The sequence below is a fragment of the Phalacrocorax aristotelis genome, chromosome 1, assembly GCF_949628215.1.
Source record: "Phalacrocorax aristotelis chromosome 1, bGulAri2.1, whole genome shotgun sequence".
Taxonomy (NCBI): Eukaryota; Metazoa; Chordata; class Aves; order Suliformes; family Phalacrocoracidae; genus Phalacrocorax; species Phalacrocorax aristotelis.
This window is the reverse complement of record NC_134276.1, coordinates 180,102,756-180,125,084: the sequence shown is the minus strand read 5'-3', so window position 1 is coordinate 180,125,084 and position 22,329 is coordinate 180,102,756. Positions and strand designations below refer to the sequence as shown.

General features: G+C 36.9%; 1 protein-coding gene across 1 annotated transcript in view; it reads left to right on the top strand.

Moving 5' to 3' along the window:
- CAND1 (cullin associated and neddylation dissociated 1) overlaps positions 1–22,329 on the top strand; it is a 28,969-nt gene that overhangs the window by 4,621 nt on the left and 2,019 nt on the right. Inside the window, exons 4-14 of the mRNA XM_075080861.1 lie at positions 11,274–11,428; positions 13,230–13,353; positions 13,778–14,034; positions 14,117–14,222; positions 14,692–14,837; positions 15,916–16,208; positions 16,888–17,029; positions 17,664–19,157; positions 19,940–20,035; positions 21,786–21,955; positions 22,048–22,212. Of these exons, the coding sequence (XP_074936962.1) occupies positions 11,274–11,428; positions 13,230–13,353; positions 13,778–14,034; positions 14,117–14,222; positions 14,692–14,837; positions 15,916–16,208; positions 16,888–17,029; positions 17,664–19,157; positions 19,940–20,035; positions 21,786–21,955; positions 22,048–22,212 (3,148 nt within the window). The remainder of the gene's footprint in view (positions 1–11,273; positions 11,429–13,229; positions 13,354–13,777; positions 14,035–14,116; positions 14,223–14,691; positions 14,838–15,915; positions 16,209–16,887; positions 17,030–17,663; positions 19,158–19,939; positions 20,036–21,785; positions 21,956–22,047; positions 22,213–22,329) is intronic.

The window sequence follows — 22,329 nt, the reverse complement described above, 5'->3', positions numbered from 1 at the left end:
AATTCTTGAATGCTGCATAGATTTAAAAAGCTTATAATTCATTGGTAGTCGTCACATTGATACTTGGCTGTGAGATGGTAGATGATGTGTAGGGGAAGAAGTGTAGTATTGAAGTAGTTTTCAAGCAGAGATAAAAATATAAAAAGGTAAATATATGGTCTTGGTTATCAAATATGGAACTCACCTCTTCACTAACATTCAGAATACTGCATTAATGGTTTTACATGCTTTACAGGAACTATAAATGTTTTGTGGGGTCAGGGTGCAGTTACTTACATTTCAGAGACTTCTGTTGCTTCAGTACCCTCTCTTCCTCACTTTATTTAGGTTTACGTGTGGTGTGGCTTTTCTGGAGCACCCTTTGAAGAGGTGCTATTATGACTTACTTCTTGTTCTTGGCCCTTCTGACTTTTTGTGCCCTTTAAGGAGGGCCTCTGTTAAGAAGCTTCTAGTGTTCCTGAGAATGTTTCCGGTTTGTGAGCTCAGGTTTTTTTTTTAAATATTCCGTTTATGCTATATTCTGTGAGGCATGGATTGAAGTAAACTTGCTACACAAGAGCTTGGGACAACTTTGAAGAAAAGTTTCACATTATGACTAGCTGAGTTAGTTTGTTTCAGCTTGTTATTCTTTATAGTTTGCCCTATCAGACTAGCAAAGCAGAAAATTAAAGCCCGTGTGTACATCTGGTTATGCACTTAGAAGCAGTTCTTGCTTCAGCTTCTGAAATATTTTAAGTGATGGTACCCAAAACCTTGCACAGAGAAATTAGTGTAGGAATAGCAAGTTTCAAGCCAAAGCTGAATATTAGCAGTACAGTAATATAATTGTCACTACTTTTTCACTACTCTGACCAGGGTTGCGGTGTTGTTAAATGTGCCTTTCCTTTCCTCTTCCTTTTTTTTAACAAACATACAAAATGTCCTTTTTTTAAATTCAAACTCCTGAAATGTCAGAGTTCCTTGTGGTACAGCTTAAGTGCTGTGGCTTTGAAACAGATTGCTTATACTCAATCAGAAGAGTAGATTATTATGAAACTTGGCTCAGGCTTAGATTGTCTTTCTGTGAAATAGCATTTTATGGAAAAGTTACGTTGCAGCATACATGCAGTACTCATCTTTAGCGTACATCCTAAAGTTATCCTGAAGTTTAGATTAATGCACATAGACACAGCTCATATATCACAATCTTTAATGGCAGCGTTAGAATTTTGGACCTAAAGTACAAGTACCGTTTAAATAAAATGTGAAGGAAAGAGTGCAAAGGGAAGAGAATGAGAAAATAGATGGCTGCCTGTGTATGCATGTATGTGCATGTCCTGTTGTTATTAATCATTCTTCTATTTTTAAAGTTTACTTTGGCAAACTGAAAGTTCTTGGGTTTAATTAAAATGACAGGATCTTTTAGAAGTTCGGAGTCTTTTCGAGAAATACAAATAATATTAAAGAACAGTGTTAAATTTACTGTATTGGGACAAGAAACACAATGGAAAAGTTTTCAGGTAAATTGTGAACACTCATATAGAATGTGTACATTCTTGAACATATCAAGTTTTTTTTTTGGCATCACAGTCACTTGCAGATAGGCTTTGAGGACAAAAAGAACCACCCTAGAAGAGTTCTCTCTTCATAAGGCAGCTTATGCTGATGGTATTGTTCCATGACAATTTTAACCCAGTCTAAGCTAATACTGCTGCTGCTCTGCTGTTCTCACCCTCCTTGTCCCTTTTCTTGCGCTGTTGCTTACCTGATTTTGTTGTAGACTGGTTTGGGGACTTAGGTTTTTCTCGCTTAGTGCTCTCCTCCTGCAATCTCATGAGCATTGGTAGAAACAGGAGTGGGGGTGAAGGAGGGGGAGAGGTTGAATGCTATTAAGCTGTTGTTTTTCTAAGGCAGTTCAAGCTGAACTAAAATGTTCTTCTACAAGACTGGGTGTAAGTCCAATTCATTGGGAGGTTAAATTCAGCCAGCAAATTTTTCTTGACTTTTTTGTTTTTTAAATACTATGTCTTGGCGTTCTTTGCTTGTGTATTTCTCTTATGGATTTGCTGGCACTTTCAGCTGAGGAAAGCATAAACTGTGTCTAGATCTCTGTTAATTTAAATGGTCTGGTGAACTTTAGAGACTATCAGCAGGAACTTTCATCAGGCTGGTACTTGATGACCCATATAGATATAGATTACCTCTCCCAGAGAAAGGATTTAAGACAACCCTATGTACTTTTGAATCTGTATTTGAGACATTTTTTTTTTCCCTTGAGGAAGGAAGCAGTTTGTTAGGGGAGCTTCCTCTACAGGTAGATCAATGGAAACACCCTGAATGGCAAAGGTATTGACCACTCCTTGAACAGGTAAGAATCTCTTTCAGGAGGATCACTCTTTCAAGATCTGATTCTTGATGTCACTGAAAAGAGCAGATTTAAAACATCCTGGAGCACCCTTAAAGCAGCATTTATTTTTAGGCAAGCATAGCAACAAGTAAGCAGTGTTCCTGGTTTTGCCTTATCTGCTGCTTGCTTTTACATTTGGGTAGGAAGGGCTTTGTTAGTTAAAATGCTGATGAACTTGTTTATTATCTCTTCGAAACACACTAGTGATTCTTGATCCTTTCAGTTACATTACACTATTTTTGGACAGGATAAAACATGTTGTCCTTTGGTTAGCAGAAGTCAGGTTAAGAGTGCACGGATGTTTGGGTAGCTACCTTGCAAGACGATTGTGCAGTTCATTTCTAAATACAGATGAAAATTAATGAGCTGCCTTAGTACTCTTCTAGTAAAAGTCAACCTGCTCTAAGCTTTGACCCTACAGAAGGGAAAGGAATGTAGTTGTCAAGCTGTTATTGCAGGAGTAGATGCAAACTAGGTCAGTAACTGCAGGTTGCTCACCTTGTTTTTCTTAAGAGCATGTACAATTTTAAATGTATTCTTGTTGTCTATATTTTTTTTCTGGAGGAGTTGTTTTTTGCTTCATCTGATAGTCATAGGCTGTTGTACAGTCAGTCAATGTAGAAACTGGTACTGGACATTCCTACAGCATAGTCTTAGTTTAAAGCCGTTCGTGTAGTCCAGCATGATATCCTGTGTACCTTCTGGCAGTAGTAGTTATACCGCCTGTAGCTCTATCCGAGATTATGTGCATCTGGATTAGAGAAGCAGTATGGTTTATGTAAGCATAGGTATTGTGTTAGATGGACTGTTTGTTCCTCATTGCTGATAATACTGGTAATGTTGGCCCAAATTGCACATTGTTTCGTATGTTCAGTGTTGCAGTTTAAGGATGAACTGCTTCTCATTTTGAGCAGTTATCTACAGTTTGATATTCTGCCGTTTAAACATATTCTTACGAAATTCTATTGTTTCACACCGAAATATTTCCTGAAACCTGTAAAATCCAAACATGCATATATATATACACACACACAGAGATGGGGAAAAAAAAAGGTGGGATTAAAGTAGTTTCTCCGCATTTATCAGCGTGACTTCTCTGGGCAGTAGTTCAATATAGGGAACCCTGCCTGATGCTGTGAGCGTGAGTCATTAATGTGAACAGGATGGTGCACATATTGGCTGTTGTGTGGCTGATCCAGTTCAGCAGCTTTAAAGCGTTTTGGATGCTGTGGTAATACATTGCTGCACATCATGCTATACTGGGGATTTGAATAAATTTTTTTTCCCATTTGTGAATTTTAACTCTTCCCTGTAAGTAAATGTGCTTATTTGATACCTGTTAAAATATGCCAGTTTGAGACTATAATTGATTATGAGTTGGTGTCCGCCTTCCTAATAAGGAGCTGCACTGTGAACACCTTTATTTTCAAATGTATGTAACTTAAAGGAGACAGGGTGTTATAGTCGCTGTTTATTTCCATAGGCAGCTGTATGAGTTTTTGACTTTAAGAGAAACTCTGTGCAAATTATTGGCTAGTGAAAGGGAAGAGATCAAAGAGCACTTAAAACCTGAAACTGCCTTAAAATGAGTAAAATACATGCTTAAGTGCAAAAGCTTTGTATTCCCACCTGATTTTATAAAAGAAGGTTATAGTTTATTTTCAACCTCTGATAAGCTTAGTTTGTAATCTGGGACTAATAATAACGTCTGTAAGTGATATCTACTGATTTTAAAGGTCAGAAAAGCTCGAGGCAGTCTTTTTTTAAAAATTTACTTCATAATTGGTTATGTCAGCTTCATTGAACTAATAGGCTGAATGAAAAGGACTGAAAACACTAATTCAGGTAAAATCTTGTTTAACACTTTCTAGAAACTGTAATTTCAAGTGTTTGTGTGAATGACACTGTCATTTCAGTGGTTTGGTCATCTTTAAAATGTCGGCAAAAAACTGTTTCCTAAACTTAATTGAGATGAGCCTAATTGACGAGGCTTTGCTGTGATCATTTTAGTTACTCTTAGGTTACGCTTGAAAAGTAACCATATTTAAACCAGAAGAATTTAGTAGTTGTTCAATAGATTAGATTAAAAAAAATCCTTACCATCATTTCAGATGTTTTCACTTCTGGAACAACTGTTTTTGGTGGACATCTACTTCTGGTCTGTCAAAGACGATATATAGAAGGATGGTGTCAGCTGCAGATCTCTAGGGTGTGGATGATGTATTTTTATAGACCTGCACAATTCATTGCAAACTGCAAAAAGAGAAGATGTGACCTTTCTGGCAGTGAAAGGAGAGATGACATTGCCACCTGGAATCTCACCAACCAGATAGTAAACTCACTTGCTACTGATAAAAAGCAGACTTTCAGGTTTGCTGTTCTGAAGGCTTGCCATATTTCTGAAAGGATACTGTTCCTCAGTTTTATGTGAATATGCTTCCATAATTGTACATGTGCTTGTTCCTGCTTCCTAGTGCTTCTATTTACAGTACTTCTGTTGGAGCATGCAGCATTACAGGTGCGAAATGGTTTCTATGGATTCTGCACTTGCACCTTTCTATACCGTAGTCTCTTGCCTAAAATGCACAGGGAGTTTCTTGGGACTACTGTGGATGATCATCATACCTTGGAATGTGATTGTTTGTGTTCTAGGTGATTTGTGCTTCCATCGCTTGCAAAACAGTTTACTATGTGCCAAGGGTAGACAAGTGAAATGTTGCTGTGAGTAGCTGCTGACTGACAGTGGTGTGTTTTTGAAGAGAAATGAGTGATGTGTCAATGAAACACTGAAGGGAAAGCCTGGCTGAAGAGTGAGATCAAGTTGTGGAGAAAGCTGTGAGCTTTTTGAGCAACTGGAGAAAATGTTTCAACTTCTAGGAATGCAGTCAGGAATGTCTTGATGTATTTGAGTCTGGGAGATAATTCTTGGTAATCCTTGTGTTAGCAAAAGCTTATGTACAAATTTATCATGAATTTATCTGTTGGAGGAAAAAGATCTTTACCTGTATCAGTGTCCAAAAGTTATTTTAATAAGATTGCAGTATTAATTTAACATGATAGAAGCAATAAAATGACCAGGTTAGATTGTGGATAAGGTCCTCTAAAACCCTACTTTTAGGTTTTTAGTAGCTTTGGAGGTGGTTTGATGGAAGCTAAAGATTCCAGTACAGTGCCTTTTTCCTAAATTAAAGGGCAGTATCAAGTTAGGGCCTGAGGTTTGGCTGCTTTTAACAGAGAGTGCTCTCAGAGCTATTCATTTCTGCAGGAGTAGGTGTACTTATGAAGCAAGTGAGAAACCATTCCATTACATCTTTGTTTCTGTGTACTTGAAGGGCTTCTTTTTATGCCTTTCAACAGATACGAGTCAGTATCTTAATAGTTCTCTTGAGATTGTCTGTGTGCTTTATCTTCTAGAAGTGTTGCACCGAAGTTGTTTTTGTGTATTTATTTTTAAGATACCTGCATATATCTGTAAAATACTCTGCAAAAATGAGTGAATTGCAGTCTTTCTGAATTTGATGCATTATGACTGCCCCAATGCCACAATCTCAGGTGTCTGAGGCCTAATTTAACTAATGTCAAATTAGTTCCAAGTTTTGTGCATTAGCAAAACTAAGTTGATGTGATACTACAGTGCATGGTTTTGGTAAATATGTTTTACCTTTGCTTTTTTTTAAATTCCAAAATTGCCAGTATTTTCAGCGGGTTTTACCACATGAGTAGGGTGATGGTGGGTTAGGAGAGAAGGAAACTGAGCAGATTACAGTGGGAAGGCATGGAAAGCAGTAGGTGTGATTGTCTTGGGAATTGCATATTCCCAGGTGTTCACTAAGTGCTGTGCCTTGAGTGCAAATGCTGTTCTGAGTCCACAGGGGTATGCAGGTATCTTAAAACATTATGAGCATGGCCATTGAAAGAGAAGCTCCCAAGTTTGCCTAACATGGTGACAGACCACTGATGCCAAAACTTTGAACCTTACTCGGCTTACTTACCACTTTTGTAAGCCACGCTTGGTGCTTGAACGCAGGGGATTCCTTTATATAATAGATAAATCTCCTTTGTCCATGTTCTTCTGTCTGACCTTCTTGTTTGCTGCCCTTTGCTTCTGTTGGGCATTTTTAATGATGATTAGCTCTTGCCACTGAATTCTTGAACCTGGGAAAGAAGGGTAGCAGCAAGTGGGGTACATACAACAGGTTTTGGGATGGAAGATGTATTTTGGTTTCATCCTACCTAGCCATGTCTGCTAGCTGTTTGAGAGGGAAGGCAATAGATCTCAGCCCTTTGAATCCAGCTGGAATTACCAGCTTACAGTCTTCTGAATCTGAGCCTAGTCTTCCATTCTACACTGTTACACAGGTGTAACAGTTTAGTTTGAGCTGTTGGAACACTGTCTTGTTTTTTTTTTTTCTCAAGAGTGGAGAAACTGGGTGACCAGATCGGGTGGAACAATGATTTTTTGAGGGTCTACAGTTGTCCTGTGGTGTGAGCTATGTGGTGGAGAGGGATGGCTTTGGAATGACTGAGAGGACTTCTAAGGCAGGAAGCATAAAAGGTGTGGGGAACTCTGAGCGTTTGGGAGCCTTTGTAGCAGGAGGAATGGAAAACTTGATGCTCTGAGACTGAAGAGAAGACTGAGTTTCAGAGGAACTTGGAACATGTGGGTTTGGATTTACTGTGTAGGTGCTTCTAAACTGTGTTTGACCAGATTGTTCCTCCTTTTTTCCCCATGCACACTCGAAAGGATAGTTGCTCTGACTGGAAGTGGGGATTGCTGAAATGACTTGTTCAAAATGAACAAATTGTCACGTTTGACTATACATTCAGAAGTTAATTCACTATGATCCAAGGTGCCAAGCCACATGGAAAAAAATGGTGAGATACATACAAAGCATGTATAGGTCAACAGTAGAAGTAATGTAAGATGGCATTTCCTTCTTAACAGCACTTTGGAATTAAGCTACACATCCTCAGATCTCCACTGCTACAGTGATGCAGGAATTTGTCTTCCTCCCTCCCCCAAGCAGCACCAGCAAGGTAGTAAACATGTGGGGTTCCTTTGCTGTCATTCTTGGCAAATATGGTACTTAGCTCCTAAATTAACTTCAGTGCCTTTATGCTGAATGTCATAGCCTCCAGCCTTTCCGTCTGAATAGTGGTCTGTGACCTGTGTGTTCCCTCACAGCTGCCTGGCTGACAGTTTTATTAGCTAGTAGTGAACCCAGGGTCCAGCTGTGTTCTTGGAGAGTTAGACTTAAACTCCAGAGCCATTTCCAGTAAAACAAGAAAAAATGTTCTGCTTGTCCTCTTATACAGTGTGTCCTTGTGTCTCAATACATATAAATTAAGACAGGAACCCTCCCTTAGACTGTAAAGGCTCAAGTGATTTTTCTGTCTTAAAACACTTGTGGGTTTCTGTGGTACAATAATGTGGTAATTAGATGATTTAAGTACTAAGTGTAGAGTAAGTTTTTTGCCTGAGTGGTGTAATGGGATTTGGATTTTGGACTTCTACTTTCAGAATAATAGTCTTCACTGAGAGCTTAGCATCTTGCTAGCTTGGACAGAATTTCTACTTGCTTATAGATGATTTGATTGACCCCCACCTTCCCTCCCCCCCCACCCCCCAGTTTGTGCAGCTGACTTAATGCCTGTGCTTTTTTAATGTGAAACTTGCTCTTAATTCAGAAAAGCTTTTAAAAATTTATGACATAAAAAGTTTTTTTCCCCCCATTGTAATCACTAAGGTCTGAAGGGAAGTACTTTGCATCCAGATAGTTTCTTTCCAGTAATCTGATACAATTAGAATATGATGTTTTGAATTTACTAATTTTACTAGAGCTGCATACTTATATTTGTTAATCAGGGTTTAGCTCTGTACCATGATCTGGCAACTCCATTATTACATTGTACAATCAAACATAAGAAGTTGGAAGTTCTCTTCCCACCTTCTTCCTAGTGTCTTGAGCTTGTTTTGTTTTTGTAAATGCTTTGAAAGGCTAGTTTTGGGAGGGAGGAAAAAATATTTGCCCTTGTGTATCAAATTGACTTGTGGCTGAACTGTTTTAAAAGTTTGGTAATTGCTATTTGTTTCAAATAAATGAATTTAAAGTGCAAATTAATATATTTTCAAATATTACTATATTCGAAGCATGGGAAAACAGTCCATCTTTGGACAGCATACTCCCTTTACACCTGACAAGGGGTTAAACTAGACAAATACTTCTCATTGAAAGTTGTTTTATTGTGAATTATGTTAATCTATTTTACAAATAATTCCATCATCTGCTTGTGAAGCTTTTGCTTACTTCTAATGTTTCAATAAGGTCATCACCATATGGTCCTAAATCATTGCAGTCTCAAAAGTGAACAGTGGTATATATCTGAAAATTTAAACTTTGTTCTCTTGATCTTAGTCTTGTTTTGATAACAAGTTTGTTCATTTTTCCTCTAGCGTTTCAGTTTGACTTCAGCTCTGCAAAATTAGTGTTTATTAACCCTATAGACATCATTTTAGTCTGTTAGCTTTGCTAGAATCAACTTTAATGAAAAGCAAATCTATACGGTATTTCAGTGTGGAAAAAACCCTAAAGTTTATATGGAGGCATTGCACTTTAATGTAGTCCTAATACAATCAGTTTGTGATTGGCTTTAAGATTCTCCTTTTTCTGCATTTGTTCGTACATTGATATCCACATATTTCAGTTTTGTAGTTCTGATCTATGGAGAGGTTCTGTGGACATTGTGTACAATGTTGAAGGGCAAATACAAAACTTGGACCCTCCCTTGTAAGACACAGAAACATCCATGATTTCTGCTTGGCTCTGTCAGTTGCGATAGGAGATGTGGCCTCTAATCTCAGTGCTTGAAACCACTTCAGTGCTCTCTGTCCTCAGAGTGCAAATCTGATGGAACCATGGCGCGGGCTCGCTTTGACTCTTGTACTGCAAGTTGGGCCCTGACTTTCACAAAAACAGAAACAAAACTTAAGCTTTTGAAAAATATTTCCTAAAAAATATCAACCTTATGCGTGACTTTCCACTCCTCAAAATCTTAACCACATTGTTTCAATACAAAGGGCTCACTTAAAATCCTCACACTTCACTGCTCATCAAAGTTGACACTGAGAACATGCATGTGAAATCTCTTGAAAATCTTCTGTGCTTTCCCAATGTGGCTGAAGTTGAATTTGATGGTGATGTGTGTAGCTTGAGGTGCTGTTGAGAATCAGGCTGTAGGATTTCCTTGGTGAGACGTCTGGAGCAGCGACAAAATGACTAGGGTATGGTCTGTGCACAAGATCAAGACAGAATGCTATACATTATCCCTTTGATTCAGATGGAAGAGAGAATAAATAGTAGTTTTCTGGAGATATGTCTGTGTTTCTGTTCATTCTGCTGGCTACACTCCCAGTTCACGATTCCCATGTATTCTGTTGATGGATCTCGCTACTCCTGTCTCCATTCCTGTCTCAAGCTGTTGGTTTTTCTCCTGCGTGATTGTTGCGCACAGCTCCTCTCCTGCCTTCACTTCTGTCAGGGTCAGTGCAGAACCTAAGCTTGGCAGAACTTTAGCTCCATGTCACATCTTACCTCTAGTGTTGATGTCTCAGTAAGCACACTTTCTTGATTGGATAGTAATATTATGGACGCCACCACAGAGAATTAAATAGAGAATAGCAGGCAAGATCAACATACAGAGAACAGAACTTGTAAAACAAGGCAGCTATGTCTTTCAGAGTAGGTTCTGTATGCATGGGTCAACTAATGTTTTTTGATGGAATGTGGTAGGAGTGTCTATAGCAAGCTTCTAACACTTTTTTTCCCCAGGATTTGATGTGTTTGTTAACATACTATGTTTGAGGGAGTTGAATTAGATTAAAATATTTGGTAATCTAAAGTCTTTCAGAACTAATTTCCCATTTCTGAGGTCCTTTGTCTGAAGCAGGTGTGTTAAAAATAGGTGGAAACTAGATCAGCAAATCTGGAATGAGAAATTGAAGGTGTGGTAGGAGAAAGTAAGTGGTTGGGGTTCTTATGGTAGTTTTTCACAGGTGAATGGAAGGAAATAGAAACAATATAAGGCTCAGTTTTGCATAACTTCCTTTTGGAGCAGAACATAGCAGTGGAGAGATGCTAAAAGTGGGTGATAGGGCTAGGAAGCTGGTGAAGGGTGCTATATTTCTTACCAATGAACTAGGCTTTAATAGGACATCTGTGGTTTTAGTATTTTGAACGATCGGGACCGTTTGACAAAGGAATACAAGATTATGATGATCCTCAAAACAGTTGGAATAACTAAAACCTCACAATTCAGAGGAAACAGAGGAAATGTTACTATGTGCTGCATGTACAGTGGTGCTTGGAGTCTCTGAAGCAGGGCATGTCATGTCATTGTGTTTTACCATATACATTTTATTAAGGAAGGTACTTTAAGGTATAGAGTAAGTGTGAGTGTATATCAGACTGAACCCAAGTGTTGTGTATCATAAAGATGCAGTAATTAAGGTTGCTAACTTGTCTGTGAACTAAGCAGTCACTGGTTCTCAAGCACAGAAATTGATGGCTCTGGCTAGGTAACTTCTGTTATAAATCTTGGCATTAACTGAGAAGTAAAGAGGACTCTGGTTTTGAGACTGAAGCAGAACAGTCATGCAAAAACCATTTCTACCACTAGATAAAAAACATGTACTACACCAGTATTTTGTTACTAGATTTATGGAGACAGGTTATCAACCCAACCAGTTGAAGGTTTTCAAATTTTAAAATTCTGCTTTACATTGCTACCAAAACCAACCTTCAGTTTGTGACTTGAATGCAGAATACTGAAATAAAATGAGGGATTCTATTTAAGATTGCAGATTTAATACTTTTCTTCTGTTATACAGCCTTGGCCCTTTGGTGAGTAAAGTGAAGGAGTATCAAGTGGAGACCATTGTAGATACCCTCTGTACGAACATGCTTTCAGATAAAGAACAGTTACGTGACATCTCAAGCATTGGCCTTAAAACTGTGATTGGAGAACTCCCCCCAGCTTCCAGTGGTAAGGCATTTTGTACTCAAGACTATCTGCTTTTACCGTTTTATTGCTAATTAAAAAGATGCAAAAGCTGGGTTCTTTAGTGAAGAATATTCAGTTCATTTAACATTGGAACTAATTTCTGTCAGAGGAAAAATGTATGGCACAAATATCCTGTTAAGGTGGTTCTTGCCTGCCTGACTTTCCAGATTTTACTAGTTTAAAAACATTTTTACTGAAGAATTGCATTAATGTAAAACACAAGCTTACAGTATATGAACTTTGATATAACAAATTGAGTGTAAAAGTTCCTATTTTAATAATTGTCTGGTAGAACATTTCTAGGTTGTAGTACTAGCTAAATATCATCTTGCTTTTTGATTGACAGGATATTTTAAAATTGATTATAGCTTGGGTATTTTACTTTAATGATCTGATTTCTTGTCTCAGTTTCTGGTAAGCGTTTTGGAAAGTACCTTGTGTTTGTAACAATTGCCTGTTAAATTACTGAAATGCTTACCTGCAGTTTTATATGAAGGCAGTCTTTCCTCCAAAAGAGATAGTAATGATGAACAGCTCATCAGTTAATGGCATTAGTTTTTTTTATTCAAGTGCTTTGCAGATATCGTAGTGTTAGGGTATGAATGAGAACAGAGAATTGATTAAAAAGGCTTTGGAAATGTAGTTTAAATTAAAAATAAAAAAAAAGCGCTCCAATTTTAACATTCTTTATTGAAAGTCCGTATCTAAGTCTTGCTTTTGTCAAGCAGTAGTAAGATACATAAACTTTAAATAAATAATTTTAAGTAAATCAGTTTAAGCTTTTATTCTTTTGTTTGCCTATACAAAACAAAAGGAGATTTTTGGGGTGGAGATAAAGCTCAAGCAAAAATACAGGAAAATATTTCAATATAATTAGTATTCCTAATACAAAAGGAACCTGGGTGTTATTTCTTGTTCTCCACTCAAACATAGATCATTGTCTTTTTCTCTTGGCCTCTATGGTAACGCATGTGACTGTCCAATTATGTTTAGTTTTAATCATATAGTTAAGAATAAGCCATAAACTGATATAAACTAGATTTAATTTAGGTTGGAATGGTATTAATTTCATGTAGAAATTTCCAAAGTGTGATTTTTTTTCAAAAAAACCTTCATGCAAATGAAGATGAGCGCTAGCCATTGGGTAGCTGTTACCATGTCATGAGTTTCTTCTCTTTTCATAATTACTCTGAACAACATTAGACAGTTGGGGGAGGGGGGAACTATGGAGCTGTAATAAAGAGAGTTTTACTTGAATTCTAGAATACTTTGAGTATGCATTTTTCCCCTTACTCAAATGCAGTATTTCAGGTACTTAGTATTGAAGTAGCTTCTTGTGCAAAATTGTTTTATTTTGCCTTTTCATTACACAGCTCTTCTTTAGAGGTGGCTCTATCCACTTCTGTGCTTCCCCTCACCTTTTAGTTTATTCTTTTATTTTTACCTATGGTCCTTTAATTTATTGCTCTAGACTTCTCTTGGCCTTCACTTTCCATTGCTTGCCCTGCCAAAGCAGTGTCCTTTGCCGTATATACCTCATGGGACAATTAAGAAGCTGCCCTCCTCAGTATGTTTCTACATAGATAGTTTTTCAGCTCTAATGCAGAGCATATGTTACATTAGCAAACAAACTTGTTGTTCAAGCTTGTTTTGCTGGGTGGGAAAAGCTTCTTTATGTTGAGATCAGGTTGCTTTCCATAGTCATAAACATGATCTCTGGTTCTGGTGGTTTTTGTTTTTTTTTTTTTATTATGAAGATACTGATAGTCTGTTGTACTTTCAGGGTCTGCATTAGCAGCTAATGTTTGCAAAAAGATCACAGGGCGTCTCACTAGTGCTATAGCCAAGCAGGAAGATGTGTCTGTTCAACTGGAAGCGCTAGATATCATGGCTGATATGCTGAGCAGGTAAACATCCCTCTTCCAAAATGCTGGTGAATGCTGATAATACTCCTTAAAGCTTAAACTTTAATCGTCCAAATGTTCAATTTAAATTACTTTCTTATGTGAAATAATATGGTAAGGTATTAAGTATATGTGCAACTTCATTTAGGGGAAAAAAAAAGAATGTATTGAAAATAAGTTGCTTGATTGATCGATCAACCTATTATTTCATCTTCTGAGAACTATAGTTTTAAGCTTATTTTAATGTTTATTGCTTTGAGGGTATATTTTAAACTTCTTGCTTTTTTTAAAAGTTCCGAAAGCTTAAATTTCAAGACTTAATTGGAATCTTTGATGTTTTGGGAATACTTCAGGGAATTGTTGTACAGTGTGTGAATGAAATTATCTAGATTCAATTGGTTTGAGTTTGTGTTTTGTCTGTTTTAAGGCAAGGAGGACTGCTTGTTAACTTCCATCCTTCAATTCTGACCTGTCTGCTCCCCCAGCTGACTAGCCCCAGACTTGCTGTGAGGAAAAGAACCATCATTGCTCTTGGTCACCTGGTTATGAGTTGTGGCAATATGGTTTTTGTTGACCTCATTGAACATCTGTTGACAGAGCTGTCTAAAAATGATTCCATGTCAACAACTAGGACCTATATACAGTGTATTGCTGCTATCAGTAGGCAAGCAGGTCATAGAATAGGTAAGAAAAATATAAAAATTATCTGTAACTTTAAAAGTTTTTAGATGAGAGTAATTACTTTGCTATTTTTTTCTCTTACCAGGTGAATATCTCGAGAAAATAATTCCTTTGGTTGTAAAGTTTTGTAATGTAGATGATGATGAACTACGAGAGTATTGCATTCAAGCCTTTGAATCCTTTGTTAGGAGGTAAGTTATTCTTGGGTACCTATTTCAGGCTTTCTCAGGTTCTAATAGTGTGCCATTTGGTTGTAACCTGTCAAGAGACAGTCTCCTTGGTACAAAATATTTTTGCGAGCATTGAGCTGGAACTGTTCCTATTACTCTATCTTGTAACTGAATTGTTAAGCAGTGTGTGATGTCTGTACTTCAGAAACGTTTTACTGTAGTAGTACTTGACCAATAGTGGCAATGAAAAAATTGATATCCAAAGGCATATCGTGGTTCTGAGCAACCTTCCAGTCTAGCAGATCCAGTTCCATAGTAGCATTGCTCTTTCTGACCTTCCTTTCTGAATTTCTATAATTCGGATGAATGCATTGATGGGACTTGGTTTGGTTAATGTCACCAAAATGTACAATATATGGCACGAAGTCTTCTAGAAATATTTTAATTCTTCAAAGTAATTTGACATTGATTGTATTTTTGTATCAAACAGATGTCCTAAAGAAGTTTATCCTCATGTATCTACTATTATAAACATTTGTCTCAAATATCTTACGTATGATCCTAATTATAATTATGATGATGAAGATGAAGATGAAAATGCTATGGATGCTGATGGTGGTGATGATGACGATCAAGGTATATTCTCTTTCTGATTTGGGGGAGAGGAAGAGCTGTGCACCTGCACTCAACTGAGAAAATTGATATGGGTGGTATTTCTACACCGTACTAGTATTTGAATGACTTGTATATTTTTGTATTCAATTTTTTCACTGCTTTTAAACATACCTTATGAACTCAATTATTGGAGTAAAAGTATAGGAGATTGTGGCTGGGGATATATAATTCCAAGGGTGAATGTGAAGTACAAGAAAAATATTTTAAGGTACTTGAAAGGTGGAAAAAGGCAGAAGCATGTAGGGTCATACAACTAAAGTGAGAAGAGCATCAGTTAATGAACTGAAAATACATATTCAGCATGGGGAAGGCTTCCCACTACTTTCCACAATACTATATTGTTATCTAATGCATAAAATTAAGAGAGATTGAAAATTGCAAAATACTCAGTATTTTTCTGTAGGGTAAAAAATGTTTTAGACTGAAAAGCATAGCATTTTGTTAATATGGTGGCAATACCTTGCCATATGTAAGCTTTATGAAAACTTGGACGCGCAAGTAATCTGAACCCAGAGCATATAACATTCTTGTTACTTTGAGAATGAATGAGCTGCATAGTTGTTGCTTTACTGCTTAAGAAGGGCAATTTTTATTGCTTATTGTTTGTATATTTTTGTTGTCATTTTGGGGGACAGAGTATGGTTTGATTTATTCCTAGCAAGAAACAAACGGAATAATTCGTTGAATCTTGATCAGCTATTAAGTGTTGTTGCATTGTCGCTGATGTAATGAATAAAGAGGAATATAGTTTAAATCAGTAGTCAGGCTGTAAATGCAATGGGAACCACCTTGTCCTGCTTGCAGTTTAAATTAATACATGTGTAAGACTAGCATGAAAAAATTGGCAGAGAAAATAATTAATGTTATGATTTAGGCAGTTCACAAGGCTTTTTATGTATGGCTTTTAACATGTCTCTGAACCTATTTCTTTGGTGTGCCTTACACAAAGAACTCAAGTGTGTTCTTATTAATTGTTTAATATAAAACTTGATGCTTTGATTGTCTAGACTTGAACATATGAATAATTTATTTTTTCAAGGGAGTGATGATGAATATAGTGATGATGATGACATGAGCTGGAAAGTGAGGCGTGCGGCTGCTAAATGTCTGGATGCTGTGGTTAGCACACGTCATGAAATGCTTCCAGAATTCTACAAAACTGTATCTCCTGCTTTGATAGCCAGATTCAAAGAACGTGAAGAAAATGTTAAAGCAGATGTTTTTCATGCATACCTTTCTCTTTTAAAACAAACTCGACCTGTGCAAAGTTGGCTTTGTGATCCTGATGCAATGGAACAAGGAGAGACACCTTTGACAATGCTTCAGTCTCAGGTTATTTGTCAAGATTTTTTTAGTTATCTTTGAGAAGACACACTGAAGTTGTGCACTGTTCATAAGGATAGTTACTGAAATATGCCTTATCATACTTTGTTCATACACAGATTTACAGTTTATTACTGTAGTACTAACATAGAGAGCAAGCCAGGTAAACTCGCTCGGAATAGTGTAGCAGCCTTGGAAACTAAAATTAGCAACTCATGCAAATGTGCTTATCCGACTTGTTTACTGTCACCTGTAAAATTTGCATGCCCTATGAGTTTAGACGAATTACCGAGGCAAAATAGTTATTTTTGTGCATTTTGCAATGCAGATGTAAGCTCTAATGATCAAGATAAAACTTGATTTGCTACAACGTATTTTATTTGCAGAGTGTAAAGGATAGCAAGTTTTTCTAAGTGAATTATTTGGGTGACTTTTCACTTGTTGCTCTATACAGTTTTATTAATGCAAATCTAGTTTTGCTTTGTTCCATCTCACCTTTTAAAGTTAAATTACTTTTTTTATAGCAATTCTTTTGAGTCTTCATTTCTCAGTGTTTATAACTTCTAGTTCTGTAGAGAAATCAGAAATAGAGGGGTAGACCATATGTCTTTCTTTATATCCCCCCAGTGATCAAAGATGAAAGAAATGTCAGCTATTGAATCAATTAATCAGAGCACATCTGTTACAGGTCCCCAACATAGTTAAAGCCTTGCACAAACAGATGAAGGAGAAAAGTGTGAAGACTCGTCAATGTTGCTTTAACATGCTGACTGAGCTAGTAAATGTATTACCTGGAGCCCTAACACAACACGTTCCCGTACTTGTACCAGGTATGAGAAACGTATTATTAACTTAGATTTGTTAGTAAATTGGATGTGAAATTTTGAAATCTTTAAGTCTTGGCTGTGCTTTTTGCAAAAGCTTTGAAGTGTTGCTTCTATTTAAAGCAATTGGCAAAATAATTAGCTACTGTGTGGATCCATATAAATATTTGAGTGACATAGTTCCATTAATCTTGAAAACTGGGGTTGGCTCCAAGATTAAGATTTTTTTTTCTGTATCTAAAAAAAGAAAGTTAGTTTTCTTCTTAATTGCAAGATAAAATTGCCGCCTTTTTCATTTCAACAGAATGAAATACTGTCCATATTTTCATTTTTGGGGCCTAAAATGTTAAATTTTGAAGTAACAAGGAAAAGTAAGTTTGGAAAAGGTAAAGGTTCAGAATCCCATTGTAATTAAGGAAATACATCACAAACCGTCAAATGGCCCATGTCCTCTGTGCAGAGGAAGCTTGAAAATTAATTGATTGAATAAAATAGAGAAGGGGGCTTGGAAGCATTCAAAAAAGGCTGAGAGTGGGAAAACATAAATTGAGTACAGTTGCTTTCCTTCAGAAATTCTGAAGTGGTCTAACAGAATATAAACGCCTAACCTAAAAATAGATTTTTTTTCTTTTTCTTCCAGGGATAATTTTTTCACTGAATGACAAATCAAGTTCTTCTAATCTGAAGATAGATGCTTTGTCCTGTTTGTATGTGATCCTCTGCAATCATTCTCCCCAGGTCTTTCATCCTCATGTTCAAGCATTGGTACCTCCAGTTGTAGCTTGTGTTGGAGACCCATTTTACAAGATAACATCAGAGGCGCTTTTGGTTACCCAACAACTTGTGAAAGTCATTCGTCCTTTAGACCAGCCTTCTTCCTTTGATGCTACTCCTTACATCAAAGATTTGTTTACTTGTACAATCAAGAGATTAAAGGCTGCTGACATTGATCAGGAGGTGAAGGAAAGGGCAATATCTTGCATGGGTCAAATAATTTGTAGCCTTGGTGACAGTCTAGGCACAGATCTGCCTAGTACACTTCAGATCTTCCTAGAGAGACTGAAGAATGAGATCACTCGGTTAACTACAGTGAAAGCTATGACATTGATTGCTGGTTCTCCTTTGAAGATAGATTTGAGACCAATCCTTGGGGAAGGAGTTCCTATTCTTGCCTCTTTTTTGAGAAAGAACCAGAGAGCTTTGAAACTGGGCACTCTTTCTGCTCTAGATATTTTAATTAAGAATTACAGTGACAGCTTGACAGCTGCCATGATTGATGCTGTCCTGGATGAGCTTCCACCTCTGATTAGTGAAAGTGATATGCATGTATCACAGATGGCCATCAGTTTTCTGACAACGCTGGCTAAAGTATATCCTTCTTCCCTGTCAAAGATTAGCGGGTCCATTCTCAATGAACTTATTGGGCTGGTGAGATCGCCTCTACTTCAGGGTGGAGCACTTAGTGCCATGCTAGAATTTTTCCAAGCTTTGGTTGTGACTGGTACAAATAATTTAGGCTATATGGATTTACTGCGCATGTTAACGGGTCCAGTGTACTCACAGAGCACAGCGCTTACTCACAAGCAGTCTTACTATTCCATTGCCAAATGTGTTGCTGCCCTTACTCGAGCCTGCCCTAAGGAAGGACCAGCTGTTGTAGGTCAGTTCATTCAAGATGTCAAGAACTCAAGGTCCACGGATTCTATTCGGCTTTTGGCTTTGCTTTCTCTTGGGGAAGTTGGGCATCACATTGACTTAAGTGGACAAATTGAGCTGAAGTCTGTAATACTAGAAGCATTCTCTTCTCCTAGTGAAGAGGTCAAATCGGCGGCATCTTATGCATTAGGCAGTATTAGTGTTGGCAATCTTCCTGAGTATCTGCCATTTGTCTTACAAGAAATAACCAGCCAACCTAAAAGGCAATACCTTCTTCTTCATTCCTTGAAAGAAATAATTAGCTCTGCCTCAGTGATTGGTCTCAAACCGTATGTTGAGAACATCTGGGCCTTACTTCTGAAACACTGCGAATGTGCAGAAGAGGGTACGAGGAATGTTGTTGCTGAATGCTTGGGCAAGCTTACGTTAATAGACCCAGAGACTCTGCTTCCACGACTCAAGGGGTACTTGGCATCAGGTGAGTAGTAGTAACTCATGTACATATTGTAGCAAATGGCCTTATGCTATCTATTAACGAATTGGTCTAGTTTTGCAAATTAGTTCCTTAAATTTTATGATACTCCTGAAGTTTAGCTTTCCTTCTGCCCCAACAATGTGAGGCTTAGATGTTTCCATTTTTACTAAAGAAGTTAGTCATACATAACATGAATTAATTTTATGGTCTGCTTTCAGACTGTGGTATTTCAATTAATGATGCTGTGTTTAACTAGGAGTTATAAGCTTAAAGGGGAGGGAGCATCAGTGACAACCGGACAGTACTACTTGACAAACCAGTTGCAACATGTTGACGTTTGGTGTATATTACAGTATTGCTAGTTTTCAGATAAGAATTCTGAATTCTTTAAGGATTAGGAAGGATCGTTGTGCATAATTCATTACTCGGTTTCATATCAAGAATATTGACATTTTCTTCATGTGCTTTGGCTTTAAAGAGGAGAGTGGTTTTAGGCCTATGTGGTGAATGAAAAAAATCTGTCCGAATAGGCTCATTTCTTGAATTTTCTGTAGCAGATCATGTTAAATATTTATTACAAATGTTATGGTCTCTTTTCCCCTGTTTAAAATGGAACAAAAGAACATCTGAGGAGAGAACATAATGCCTTGCTAGTAATAAGCTACACCACTTCTTTAATGTTCTTAAGAGTAGTAGAAATCTAAAAAGAATGGAATTGAACGTGATTTAAATTCTGTAGTTGTACTGTTTTAATGTTATATGTTTACACTTTTATTCTTTATTAGGGTCTTCATATGCTCGAAGTTCAGTAGTTACTGCTGTCAAGTTCACTATTTCTGATCACCCACAACCCATAGACCCACTCTTGAAGAATTGCATAGGTAAGTTCTTTAGTGACAGCTTCTACATTTTCAAGCAATAGAATTGCACTTAAAATTGTTTTGTGTTTTCAGAAAAAAATTATTTTGCAGGGCCCAGAATTAGCTGCCAATTGTAACTGTCAGAACATTTTATAAATGTTTCCATGCTAGCCAACTAGTTCTATTAATTATAGCTTGATTGAATTCTGAGCAGTAAAAGTTGTGTGATACAAATGGTATGTAGTGAAGCTGTGTAAAAGCTGGGTCTTTTAGAAGACAGTACCCAAAAAGCTGGTTTCCTTTCCCATGCTTTTGCCAAATTATATCACATTGATATAGTAGGGTACTGTCTTTACCCAGAGGGGTGGTCTTAGAAATATTTGACATTCAGTGATTTAAAACACGTATGCACGTGTGAATTCTGAGCCTTACCAGGCGGCAAATTGTAAATTTAGTTCATTAGGATTCTGTAATGCTTTGTGATCTGAAAGTTATCGGAAGCACGTATATTTTTACATCAGTAAAACATCAGTATAACATCAGTATGGTGAAGAGGTTTACAATGTTGTGGGTTTTTTGATCTTTTTTTCATTTATGTGACTAAGTATCACGGATTTGTTTAATATGCTATGGTGAATGTTTTATAGTGGCTTTGATTACAGGTTTAAAGATTTGTAAAAATGGTGCACACTGCTAAAACGAATGGGGAAAAAGATTAATCTTTGAAAACATATGTTTTGTAGAGGGCAAGGTTTTTAGTTATGGGGAAGTGGTGTCAGTTCATATGTGTTATTTTCATCACTAAGCTTAACATTTTTTAGTAATATGTTAAAGAATTGACTGTTCTTGTGGGATTTTTCCCCCCTGCTGTCCATCCCACTGAAGGCTGCCTTGCCTCTGTGATTTCTGGGAATACTTATTGATTATCCAGTCAAAAAACTATTGGTATTCAGTGCCTAAAAATGCTCAGCCATCTTTAGTTTTGTTACCCAGGTTTAGGTTTGTTGGTTTTTTTTTTTTCTGTGTAGAAGTCACTTTGATGTTTACACCCTCTTATTCTTCTCCTTTTAAAAATTTTACTCCTCTTGGAAGTTGCTAGTAAAACTTCACGAACATTGGGGAAAACTATGATCTATTCCTGCAGGCATTTATTTTAACAAGGCTGTGTTATAGATCTATAGACTTTGTAAATAGAAAATACGCAGAGAGTGCAGTGGGGTGGGATGGGATGATAGAGGTGTTGCTACATTAATACATACTGAGTGAGCTTACCTTCTAGTAATTTAGGAATTCTCAGTATATGCCAATTTGGGGCTTAAAAATCAATATATTGATAGTTTGCTTAAGAGGTGTTCTCCAATTCTTGAACTGCAGAATTTAAACTGGGTTTCTAATGAATATTCTGAGAGACTTTAATGGAGAAAAGGAAAGATTTTGTTAAATATGATTTTTCATTAATTTATATACTGTACATCTAAAAAACCTTGAAATATCATTGTGATAGCCATCTATTTTGGTGGTGGTTTTTAAATTTCTGATTCATTATCTGAAATGCTATATATCTCACTTATATAATACTTTTGATATGATTCTAATTAAACAGATTTATTTCTGTAATCATGATAAAATAGCAGGTGTTGGTCTGTGTTACATCGAAATAAGTCCTGCACTAAATACGTCCTTTTGAAAGGTTAAAACTAGGCAAAGATATTTTTAAACTAGCAAATAACAAGAACCTCATAGGTTGACTTATTTCTTCGCATGATTGCAGGTGATTTTCTGAAAACATTGGAGGACCCGGATCTCAATGTCAGGAGAGTAGCCCTAGTGACATTTAACTCAGCTGCACACAATAAACCATCATTAATAAGGGACCTCTTAGATACTGTGCTTCCTCATCTTTACAATGAAACAAAAGTCAGAAAGGAATTAATCAGAGAGGTATGTTAACTAAAAACCAGTGCTAAATGTAAGTAGATTCTTTGTTTTTCTAAATATATTACTTCCTAACTTTGTTTTATATTCTCTGACAGGTGGAAATGGGACCATTTAAGCATACAGTTGATGATGGGTTGGACATAAGGAAAGCAGCTTTCGAGTGCATGTATACTCTTTTGGATAGCTGTTTGGATAGACTAGATATATTTGAATTCTTAAACCATGTTGAAGATGGCCTGAAGGATCACTATGATATTAAGGTTAGCCGTCTTTTTTCTCTGCATAAGCAGACTTACTCAAAACATTTTAAATAGTGAATAGACTGAAATGGTAAAAATATTGCTTCATATGCTTAAGTACTTCACTATATTTGCTAT